We start from the raw sequence: 12,343 nt of genomic DNA, 5'->3' as shown, positions 1-12,343 counted from the left end.
ATGATTGAATGGTAGAGCAGACTCGATGGGCCAAATGGCCTGATTCTGCTCCTCTGTCTTGTGGTAACATGGAGATGAATAAAAAGTCAATCTGTAACTCATGGTTTTCAAGAGTTAATAGGGTAAGAATAGATTACAGAGGTGGGGAGGAGTTATCATGACAATTCAGTAAAATAGAATGACTGACTGAAGAACTAGGACAGAATATTCAACAACAGCTGTGAAATACAGACAACTAAATTATTTTATGACATTTGTGCTTCTTGTGAAAAGTTTTTTGGTGAGGTTCCAATCCTCAGAAACAGTTTCTTTATTCTACACCACATCCTGTTGTCAGGCAAATAGAACTGTTTCAAAATAGGATCAAAATTCTCAAGTGATTTCGACTATGGATTGTGGTGAGCACCACCTCCAGGTCAGAATGTACCATTGTTTGGGATACTGAGTATTTGATTTAATATGGATCTGAAATTTTGCTGGGAATTTGAGAAAAATAAAACTGACTAACAAGCAAATTTCTTTAAGACAGATCTATTTTAAGCATGAGTTCTGTCCTTAGCGCCTCCACAAACTCTTCCAACTCATGGTGTTGTACATAACCCCAACATCAGTGAGACCAATCCTGACAGTCATCGCTGAAAATCCTGTTAAAAAGCAACATGCTTGGAGAGTAGAGCTCGGGGAAACTTGTTAAAATGTAGGTCATCTTACCTTGAACTGATTGCACCATCATAGACTGAGTCATTCAAATAAACTGTGGGGCTCCTGGGTGAGAAAATTTGGTGACCAACTGGACTACTGTAACTCACTAGACCATCTGTACAAAGACATAACCAGAGGAAATCAAAGATACAATAAATGTTCACTAGCCTTTAACTATGCTGCACAATTTGGTTTGCATTCATAGCAAACTGAACAGTATGATAATTAAAATCAAAGTGGCCTGCTTACAAATTTAATTCCAATGCAAGGCCTCCTTAAATCTCAGGAATAGTTGTTTATCACATCAGTAAGATCCCAAAACTATTTGCATGGCTAAATGAGTGGGGCTATCTGCTATAGAAATGCTGCTGACTAGAAGCAGTTAGGCCAGAAGAACAGGCCCTCCTTTAGTAAGTAGAAACCAAAATGATCTTTGAGGGGCCAGGAAGAGCAGACGGTGACTCCTGGACACCATAATAAATAGTTTGGACAATTAATGCCGATGCTTCCTCCAAATCTGTGTTCATAAACCTGCTACTGTCTTCCTACTAGGAGGAAACTGCTAGGCCTGCCAATGTTGCACAGGTTCAATTGCAGCAAGCAACCCCATTTGGTAAGGGGCTGGTATTGCAATGAGATTCCAGTATTAAAGCAGACTGGACATTACAGATGTACATCCTGGTGTGTTTGTACAGGCATTCAGCCAGGCTCAGGAGTTAAAACACACCCTATTCAATTGTACCGTTAGCTTAACAAGGTAATGCCAATAGAATTCCTTTAGTCTAAAGTAACTTTAAAAATAGTATTGTAGGGAAATACTCCATTTTATATTTGTGTTAACTTTACCACACAATTATTAATAGGAGAAATTTTATTCACATCCACTTCCAATCCCCTGAAAATCTCCTTTCCTCAACCACCATCAACATTCAACTGACTGCATGTGGGAACTCACCTTTTTGCAAATTGGTTATCATGTTTCTATAATAGTAATGAGAGCAGTTCATATAATAATATCAAATTTATTTTAGAAAAAAGCCAATTGGCCCAATGAGTTTGTGCCTTTGTTCATGCTCCTTATGAGTCTCCTTGAACCTTATTTTACCTAATGTGACCACAATTCCTGTTCCTTTCTCTCTTGCTTGCTTACTTATGAAACTTCAAAAGGTTCAGAAACGACTCGTGAGAATGTTGCCAGGGTTGGAGGGTTTGAGCTATAGGGAGAGGCCGAATAGGCTGGGGGTATTTTCCCTCGAGTGTTGGAGGCTGAGGGATCAAAGAGTCATAGAGATTTACAGCATGGAAACAAACCCTTTGGTCCAACGCATCCATGCCGACCAGATATCCCAACCCCATCTAGTCCCACCTGCCAGCACCCAGCCCATATCCCTCCAAACCCTTCCAGGGTTAAAGGTGGATAAGTCCCCAGGACCTGATCAGGTGTACCTGAGAATTCTGTGGGAAGCTAGAGAAGTTATTGATGGGCCTCTTGCTGAGATATTTGTATCATCGATAGTCACAAGTGAGGTGCCGGAAGACTGGAGGTTGGCAAACGTGGTGCCACTGTTTAAGAAGGGCGGTAAAGACAAGCCAGGGAACTATAGACCGGTGAGCCTGACTAGGTGGTGGGCAAGTTGTTGGAGGGAATCCTGAGGGACAGCATGTATGTGTATTTGGAAAGGCAAGGACTGATTAGGGATAGTCAAAACGGCTTTGTGCTTTGGAAATCATGTCTCACAAACTTGATTGAGTTTTTTGAAGAAGTAACAAAGAAGACTGATGAGGGCAGAGCAGTAGATGTGATGTATATGGACTTCAGTAAGGCGTTTGACGAGGTTCCCCAAGGGAGACTGATTAGCAAGGTTAGATCTCATGGAATACAGAGAGAACTAGCCATTTGGATACAGAACTGGCTCAAAGGTAGAAGACAGAGGGTGGTGGTGGAGGGTTGTTTTTCAGACTGGAGGCCTGTGACCAGTGGAGTGCCACAAGGATCGGTGCTGGATCCTCTACTTTTTGTCATTTATATAAATGATTTGGATGTGAGCATAAGAGGTACAGTTAGTAAGTTTGCAGATGACACCAAAATTGGAGGTGTAGTGGACAGCGAAGATGGTTACCTCAGATTACAACAGGATCTGGATCAGATGGGCCAATGGGCTGAGAATTGGCAGATGGAGTTTAATTTAGATAAATGCGAGGTGCTGCATTTGGGAAAGCAAATCTTAGCAGGACTTATACACTTCATGGTAAGGTCCTAGGATAGTGAAGAAGGCGTTTGGTATGCTTTCCTTTATTGGTCAGAGTATTGAGTACAGGAGTTGGGAGGTCATGTTGTAGCTGTACAAGACATTGGTTAGGCCACTGTTGGAATATTGCGTGCAATTCTGGTCTCCTTCCCATCGGAAAGATGTTGTGAAACTTGAAAGGGTTCAGAAAAGATTTACAAGGATGTTGCCAGGGTTGGAGGATCTGAGCTACAGGGAGAGGCTGAACAGGCTGGGGCTGTTTTCCCTCGAGCGTCGGAGGCTGAGGGGTGACCTTATGGAGGTTTACAAAATTATGAGGGGCATGGATAGGATAAATAGACAAAGTCTTTTCCCTGGGGTCGGGGAGTCCAGAACTAGAAGGCATAGGTTTAGGGTGAGAGGGTAAAGATATAAAAGGGACCTAAGGGGAAACGTTTTCACGCAGAGGGTGGTACGTGTGTGGAAAGAGCTGCCAGAGGTTGTGGTGGAGGCTGGTACAATTGCAACATTTAAGAGGCATTTGGATGGGTATATGAATAGGAAGGGTTTGGAGGGATATGGGCCGGGCGCTGGCAGGTGGGACTAGATTGGGTTGGGATACCTGGTCGGCATGGACGGGTTGGACCAAAGGGTCTGTTTCCATGCTGTAACTCTAATGACTCTAATAGAGAAATTATTGAATGCAGTCAATTTGAGACTAAATTTTGCAGTTTGGCAAAACCAAATTTCTGTTGGTTCACAGCAGTCATAATGTTGCAGATCTTCCAGGGCCACAGTGAGGAATTGTTCTGAAAGTGATTCACTGACAACCAGGTTCGAGGTGTGTTTAATAGTTTGTCTAAGTTAGACAATGACAGCGGACTTGAGGAACAGCACCACCTTCAAGTTCCTTTCTGTGTCTCATGCTATCTGGACTTGAAAGTGTAATGTCATTGTTAGTTGAAGTCCTGGAATTCCCTCCCAAATAGAAATGTGGGTGCGTATCTCAATTAAAGACACAGCAGCTTGATGAAATGTTATTCAACAATTTTTGTTTCTTTGTATGTAAAACCAGAAGAATTTTTATCATTTTTGTCACAAATGTAACATAATCCATAACTTAAGAACTCATTATAATAACTGACATTCAACCAATCAACACATTGACATTAATATATTATAAATCTTTCCCAAACACCTTTTTCACAAAGATGCACTTTAACTTTTCACCTGCGATGAATTCATAGATGGTTGTCGCATAATCTTTATTTATGCTCGATAGCTCTCAATCCATGAGTCCCTCCCTTTTTAAAATCCTTCCTCTATGTTTTCAGAAGCTCCTTTCAAACCTTTCTCTTCCGATATGCTTTTCTCTCCAACACAAATATAATATTCTATAAATTTCTTTTTCCCTATTATCTGTGTCCATTTGTTTTTTGTATATTCTGTAAAGCACTCCAAGACATCACCATTCCAATGGTGAAACACTGGGAAAGCAACAAATTGATGGCAGAATTGCTTTGAATTTACCAACCAACAACTGGGTAAAGCTCATTTTGAGCCAATCTCAAAATAGTTCATCTTGGAAAAATCTGATGGTTGCATCCTTTTTCCTTGGTAGATCCCTTGACAAAGTGATGTTACTGTACACACACATTGAATCACACATTTAGACTTAATCATAAAACTACATACATACACACTCATTTTAGAATTCTTGCTTTCAAATTCATCCATGCCCATGGGACCATAAAATAAAGGAGCAGAATGAGGTCATTGGGCCCACTGAGTCTGCTCTGCTATTTGATCATGGCTAATATATTTTTCAAACTAATCTTCCTGCCTTCTCCTTGTAACCTTTGACACCCTTACTAAACAAGATCCTATCTACCTCCGTCTTAAATACACTCAACGATTGACCTCCATAGCCCTCTGTGGCAATGAGCTCCAAAGATGAACCATTCTTTGGCTGAAGAAAATCTTCTTTATTTCAGTTCTAAAGTGTCATGCCTTTGTTCTGAGTTTGTACCTTTGGGTCCTAATCTCCTACAAGTGGAAACATTTTCTCCATGTCCAGTCTATCCAGGTCTGTCAGTATTCTTTAAGATTCAATCAGATAACTCCCCATCCTTCTGAACTCCACTGAGTACAGACCAAGGGTTCTCAACTGTTTCTTACATGACAACACAATTTCTATACAACCCTTGAAGTTACTTGTGCTCCTTAAAATCTGGCCTTATGAGCAACCTTAGTTTTAATTGCTCCACTATTGGCATTTTGGTCTTCAGATCTAGGACTTACTTCTCTCCTTTAATCTCTCTGTCTCTTAACCTCCCCTTCCTCCTTTAAGACACTCTTTAAAATGACGTATTTTGCCAACCCTTGAGCATTCTGCCCTTCAATCACTTTAGGTGTTTGCTGTCACATTTCATGTTCCTGTGAAGGGTCTTGTGACATTAAATGTGCTTTATAAATGTTCAGTGAAACTGCAAACATAGACATGCATACATAAAGACACTCATATAAGGACAGGTATCTTAAGCATATTAACATGGATAGTGGGTGTAATGATTCAATAATGGCTGCTCAGAGGAAATGAAAATATGAATGATTCTCCAAATCCTTTGATCAAAATCAACCTTGTACACATTGTCTTATCTTCTGAGACTGTGCATGCACTTACCTAGCCATTCACATCCATAGAGTTCCACTCTCATACACACACTCATGGAATGATCAGTAATTGGTATGAACCTGACGAATCTAGCTATCATTGGCGGCTCCAGATCCCTCAGTACAGCATCATATGGGTTTGCATTTCCTTCAATTACCTGAAGACAAAAAAAACACACAAAAATACAGCCAAAATGAAACAAAGCTTCCATCCACAGCAGGATCTCCAGCAATTCACTTCAATGTTTTGAGTAAAGACTCGTCTTAGAATTGGCTCAGTAGTAGCACTCTTGCCTCTGAAGTAGATGTTTGTGAGAGTTCGTTATGAGAGTCTTTGGCTCTAATTTTAAAGCCAGGAGCTGGGGTGGAGGGGAGGAGAATGGTAGGTGGGGTAGCATGGATCACCACTCTCAGTGCTATACTCCACATTTTACAAGTATAAGAAAGCACGGGTCCTTCTCCTCTTGCAATAGAGTAGCATTGGCCAAAGCATGGGAGCAAATTACCTACCTCAAATCTCTGCCTCAAAATGGACAGGACCTAGAATTGGCTTGTAGGAAATAAAGCCTGAGGTGGGGAAGGAGATGCCCTAATAAAAGACACAAATGGTGCTTTCTTTCTACAGGAAATATGACTGAGAGATTAACACAGATGCATTTGGGTTATTTTACGTTAGGTGAGTCAGCCACCTGATACATTTCTCTTAATTTATCCAAAGTCAAAATTACTTCTAATATGATACAGTTATTCCGTCTAACTTATTTCAGATGTTCTTACTTGAAAGATAAATACATAAGCTTGAAAGAATTATATATAACTCTTTAAACTATTATGGCAAGGGGGTGGGAACCTGAGTTGTATACCGGAGATGAGAGTTGATGCAGATGAGGCAGTAGCAAGAGGTAGACCAGCTAGTGGGAAGGATTTTCCTGGCAAGGAACCAAGGTATCAGTTAAAGTGTGTTTGCTTTAACGCAAGGAGTATCAGGAATAAAAGTGACAAACTTAGAGCATGGATCAGTACCTGGTGCTATGATGTTGTGGCCATAACAGAGACATGGGTTTCTCAGGGACAGGAATGGTCCAGGGTTTAGAGCATTTAAAAAGAATAGGGAGGGGGTAAAAAGAGGAGGGGGTGTAGCACTACTAATCAGAGAGGGCATCACAGCTACAGAAGCTGCCATTGTCGAAGAAGATCTGCCTACCGAGTCAGTATGGGTGGAAATTAGGAACAGCAAGGGAGCAGTCACCTCTTTAGGGGTTTACTACAGGCCCCCCAATAGCAGCAGAGAGATGGAAGAAAGCATAGCTCGGCAGATTTTGGAAAAGTGTGGATGTAGTAGGGTTGTTGTAATGGGTGACTTTAACTTTCCCAATATTGATTGGAACCTCCTTCGAGCAGAAGATTTGAATGGAGCTGTTTTTGTAAGGTGTGTTCAGGAGGGTTTCCTAACTCAGTACGTTGACAGGCCGACAAGGGGAGAAGCCATTCTAGACTTGGTGCTCGGCAATGAGCCAGGGCAGGTATCAGATCTTGTGGTGGGAGAGCGTTTTGGTGATAGTGACAACAACTGCCTCACATTCTACAAAGCTATGGAGAAGGAGAGGATTAAGCAAAATGGGAGGATATTTAATTGGGGAAGAGGAAACTATGATGCGATTAGACATGAGTTAGGAAGCATGGATTGGGAGCAGTTGTTCCATGGTAAAGGCACTATAGACATGTGGAGACTGTTTAAGGAACAGTTGTTGCAAGTGATGAATAAATATGTCTCTCTGAGACAGGCAAGAAGTGGTAAGATAACGGAACCTTGGATGACGAGAGCAGTAGAGCTTCTCGTCAAAAGGAAAAAGGTAGCTTACGTAAGGTGGAGGAAGCTAGGGCCAAGCTCAGCTCTACAGGATTACAGGCAGGCAAGGAAGGAGCTTAAAAATGGTCTGAGGAGAGCCAGGAGGGGGCACGAGAAAGGCTTGGCAGAATGGATTAGGGAGAACACAAAGGCATTTTACACTTCTGTGAGGAATAAGAGAATGGTCAAAGAAAGAGTAGGCCGGATCAGGGATAGCATAGGGAATTTGTGTCCTGAGGAGGTAGGGGAAGCCCTAAATGAGTTTTTTGCTTCTGTCTTTACGAAAGAAACGAACTTTGTAGTGAATGAAACCTTTGGAGAGCAGGTGTGCATGCTGAAATGGATAGAGATAGAGGAAGCTGATGTGCTGAAAATTTTGTCAAACATTAAGATTGACAAGTCGCCAGGCCCTGACCAGATTTGTCCTCGGCTGCTTTGGGAAACGAGAAATGCAATTGCTTCTCCACTTGCGAAGATCTTTTCATCCTCGCTCTCTACTGGAGTGGTACCTGAGGACTGGAGAGAGGCAAATGTAATTCTTCTCTTCAAGAAAGGAAATAGGGAAATCCCCGGCAATTACAGACCAGTAAGTCTCACGTCTGTCGTCTGCAAGGTGTTAGAAAGGATTCTGAGGGATAGGATTTATGACCATCTAGAAGAGCATGGCTTGATTAAATGCAGTCAACACGGCTTTGTGAGGGGCAGGTCATGCCTCACAAACCTTATCGAGTTCTTTGAGGATGTGACGAGAAAAGTTGATTAGGGTCGAGCTGTGGATGTGGTGTATATGGACTTTAGCAAGGCATTTGATAAGGTTCCCCATGGTAGGCTCATTCAGAAGGTCAGGAGGAATGGGATTCAGGGGAACATAGCTGTCTGGACACAGAATTGGCTGGCCAACAGAAGACAGCGAGTGGTAGTAGAAGGAAAATATTCTGACTGGAAGTCTGTGATGAGTGGTGTTCCACAGGGCTCTGTCCTTGGGCCTCTATTGTTTGTAATTTTTATTAATGACTTGGATGAGGGGATTGAAGGATGGGTCAGCAAGTTTGCAGATGACACAAAGGTTGGAGGTGTCGTTGACAGTATAGAGGGCTGTTGTAGGCTGCAGCAGGACATTGACAGGATGCAGAGATGGGCTGAGAGGTGGCAGATGGAGTTCAACCTGGATAAATGCGAGTTGATGCATTTTGGAAGGTCGAATTTGAAAGCTGAGTACAGGATTAAGGGTAGGATTCTTGGTAGTGTGGAGGAACAGCAGGATCTTGGGGTGCAGGTACATAGATCCCTTAAAATGGCCACCCAAGTGGACAGGGTTGTTAAGAAAGCATATGGTGTTTTGGCTTTCATTAACAGGGGGATTGTGTTTAAGAGTCGTGAGATCTTGTTGCAGCTCTATAAAACTTTGGTTAGACCCGCACTTGGAATACTGTGTCCAGTTCTGGTCGCCCTATTATAGGAAAGATGTGGATGCTTTGGGGCGGGTTCAGAGGAGGTTTACCAGGATGCTTCCTGGACTGGAGGGCTTATTTTAATAAGATTAGATTAGATTACTTACAGTGTGGAAACAGGCCTTCAGCCCAACAAGTCCACACCACCCCGCCAAAGCGCAACCCACCCATACTCCTACATTTACCCCTTACCTAACACTGTGGGCAATTTAGCATGGGTTGAAAATGTGTTGCTGGAAAAGCGCAGCAGGTCAGGCAGCATCCAGGGAACAGGAGAATCGACGTTTCGGGCATAAGCCCTTCTTCAGCTTTCTCCTCGGCAATTTAGCATGGCCAATTCACCTGACCTACACATCTTTGGACTGGGAGGAAACCGGAGCACCCGTAGGAAACCCACGCAGACACGGGGAGAATGTGCAAACTCCACACAGTCAGTCGCCTGAGGCGGGAATTGAACCCGGGTCTCTGGCTCTGTGAGGCAGCAGTGCTAACTACTGTGCCACCGTGCTGCCCACAATTAGATTACTTACAGTGTGGAAACAGGCCCTTCGGCCCAACAAGTCCACACCGCCCCGCCGAAGCGCAACCCACCCATACATTTCCCCCTTACCTAACACTGTGGGCAATTTAGCATGGCCAATTCACCTGACCTGCACATCTTTGGACTGTGGGAGGAAACCGGAGCACCCGGAGGAAACCCACACAGACACGGGGAGAATGTGCAAACTCCACACAACCTGAGGCGGGAATTGAACCCGGGTCTCTGGTGCTGTGAGGCAGCAGTACTAACCACTGTGCCACCGTGCCACCCTTAAGAGAGATTGACTGAGCTTGGACTTTTTTCATTGGAGAAAAGGAGGAGAAGAGGGGAACTAATTGAGGTATACAAGGTAATGAGAGGCATAGATAGAGTCGATAGCCAGAGACTATTTTCCAGGGCAGAAATGACTAACACGAGGGGTCATAGTTTTAAGCTTGTTGGAGGAAAGTATAGAGGGGATGTCAGAGGCGGATTTTTTACACAGAGAGTTGTGAGAGCATGGAATTCTTTGCCAGCAGCAGTTGTGGAGGCAGGGTCATTGGGGACATTTAAGAGACTCCTCGACATACATATGGTCACAGAAATTTGAGGGTGCATACATGAGGATCAGTGGTCGGCACAACATCGTGGGCTGAAGGGCCTGTTCTGTGCTGTACTGTTCTATTCTATGTTCTATGTTCTATAACCATAACACTCTTTACTCACCATTTGTGCTCTCACCATATGAATTGGATGTTACTGAGCAATGGTTTCAATTGCTCCCATTGCCAGCTGTGGTAAAATATGGGTATGCCTTTGATGCTTAATTTACCTGTTTCCCATGTCGATTTTTCCATGAATTCCATCGGTTCCCATCTCTACTGTAGTCAAGCCGATACATCTGAGCAAACTCATTGCCATGACCTCCAGCGTGGCGCCCCTGAGTGCCCACCAGGGTAATAAAGTGCAGAGTTCGCAGGTCAACCTGAAGGAATTCCATGTCCTCAGGATCTACAGGACCATCTGGACACCAGGCTCCATCCCCGTCTTCAAAATCCAGCCTATGAGTTGGCAAGAGAGCATTATCAGTGCTCAGCTCATGGGTAGCAAAATACAATAGTGTTCAAATTGAAAAGTTTTAAATAGTATTGACATCAGGTCCAGTGAAGTAAACTGCAAGGTGCAAGTGGGAAGGATGGACTCATAGAATAGTTACAATACAGATGGAATCTAATGCCTTGTGCTTTCCACAAAAGCAACTTGTACCCTGCCCTATCCATGCATCCTTACACTTTATTTCTCTTCAGACAATTATCTAATTTCCTTTGAAAGCCAGGGTAGAATCTGCCCGAATTAAAGCAAAATATTGTGGATTCTGGAAATCTGAAACAAAGAGAATGCTCGAGAAATTTAGCAGGTCCGGGAGCATCTGTGGACAGGGAAACAGAAAATAAACTTGAAAGGCTTTGGGAATGGATCAGAAAAATAGGACTGACTACACCGCTCTACAGAAAACCAATATAGACTCTTTGGGACAAACGGCTTCCTTTTTTGCATTATGATTCTATAACATTCATACCTATTTACTCTTGACCTACACAGGAATGTAAGTCACTGGAGTGCATTTCACACCTAAGTATTTAAAGCTGAAATATGCCAGATAACCCCTGATATTCTCAGGTTTTTTTTATTAGTATTCATAACTGAATATATAACCCTATACATTTACAACAAAGCATTCCTATCAGGAAACTCCCAGGGTACGACCAGGTATGTGCTCTAGTATTTACCCTTGGATATCTACAACTGAAAATGAAATCAGGAATATTTTCCAGGAATATGCACCAGTTTTGTACCATAACCAACGTAAGCCAAGATTTAGAATTTGACTGTCACACCTGGAGAGTTAGTCTCAACTTCAAACTTTATGCACATGGACAATGGGCATTTGGCAGTATTGAAAGCTTGGAGGAGAGTTCAGCAACAGATGAACTTAGGTAGGGACAGAATCGGATGATGTTACAGTGCTGGAAGCAAATAGCCTTGATGGTAGAGTAGATACAGAGTTAGATTTCATCTCAAGTAGGGCACTAAGATTGCAAAGAGACTTGTTTAGCTTCAGACAAGTGCCAAGGAGAGGGATGGCATCAGTGACTAGTGGATGGGTCGAAGACTGAAGGCTTGGATCTTCCCAATATTTAGTAAATTATGGGATAATTTGGAGACTTTGGTTTCAGCTCCAGCTCTTGAAAGTGCTAATCAAATTAGTTTCCATGCCCCTGGTGTTTTCAGTTATTTCTGTTTTTGTGAGTTTTCAGTCTTGAAGTTGCACACACCAATCTGTCATTTCTTTTTATGTCTGCTGAAAGATCTGATGTGTTCTGTTCAAGCATCGATCGGCCTTGAATTTCCCCTCCGATTTTCCTATCTTGTAACATGGATAAATCCTTAGACGTCAAAAACATGTCCTGACATTGTCACAGCTGGTACTCTATTGTATGGTCACTGTAAAAATCACATTCCACCTATTAATGACTAGAAACTGCAGACAGCATGTCCACTCACCTTCCATGTTTCGCTGCAGTGGAATCATACCACTGGCTGGAAGCAGTGATGTCTTCATCAGGGATTTTCTGACCCGACATCCCAAGTGGATAGCGACACAAAGCTGTAGAAGATGAAGAGTTCAGGTCTTTAACGTTGCATTTATTTAGTAGTGCTCCTCTCTCTCTCACACACATACATATTGTCTCTTTCTTTCTCATCATTCTGATGTATTGGGTTAATGTATTGGGTTAATGCATTAATTAATTCCATTAGATTAAATCTGCCCCAGTTCTTTCTGGAAATGATATTCAGAAGCTTTGTGTAAACGATGCCTACAAAAGGTTGATTACTGTTTTTTCCATTCGTGTGTTAA

At 42.6% G+C, this 12,343-nt stretch overlaps 1 protein-coding gene across 4 annotated transcripts in view; it reads right to left on the bottom strand.

Annotated features, from left to right (window-relative positions):
* ddr2a (discoidin domain receptor tyrosine kinase 2a) overlaps positions 1-12,343 on the bottom strand; it is a 158,841-nt gene that overhangs the window by 37,596 nt on the left and 108,902 nt on the right. For all 4 annotated transcript variants that reach the window (XR_015758195.1, XM_043699846.2, XM_087990870.1 and 1 more), the window contains exons 3-6: positions 11,989-12,091; positions 10,256-10,484; positions 5,614-5,761; positions 712-817 (exon numbers count right to left, since the gene is read on the bottom strand). Coding sequence is in view for 3 of the 4 variants with exons in the window: in XM_043699846.2 (XP_043555781.1) it covers positions 712-817; positions 5,614-5,761; positions 10,256-10,484; positions 11,989-12,091 (586 nt within the window). In the remaining variant the exon portion in view is untranslated. The remainder of the gene's footprint in view (positions 1-711; positions 818-5,613; positions 5,762-10,255; positions 10,485-11,988; positions 12,092-12,343) is intronic.

This window comes from Chiloscyllium plagiosum, unplaced genomic scaffold (genome assembly GCF_037043375.1).
Source record: "Chiloscyllium plagiosum isolate Xiang-an unplaced genomic scaffold, Cpla_swu_hap1 HiC_scaffold_9, whole genome shotgun sequence".
NCBI classification, from domain to species: Eukaryota; Metazoa; Chordata; class Chondrichthyes; order Orectolobiformes; family Hemiscylliidae; genus Chiloscyllium; species Chiloscyllium plagiosum.
This window is presented reverse-complemented; position numbering and strand designations above follow the sequence as displayed.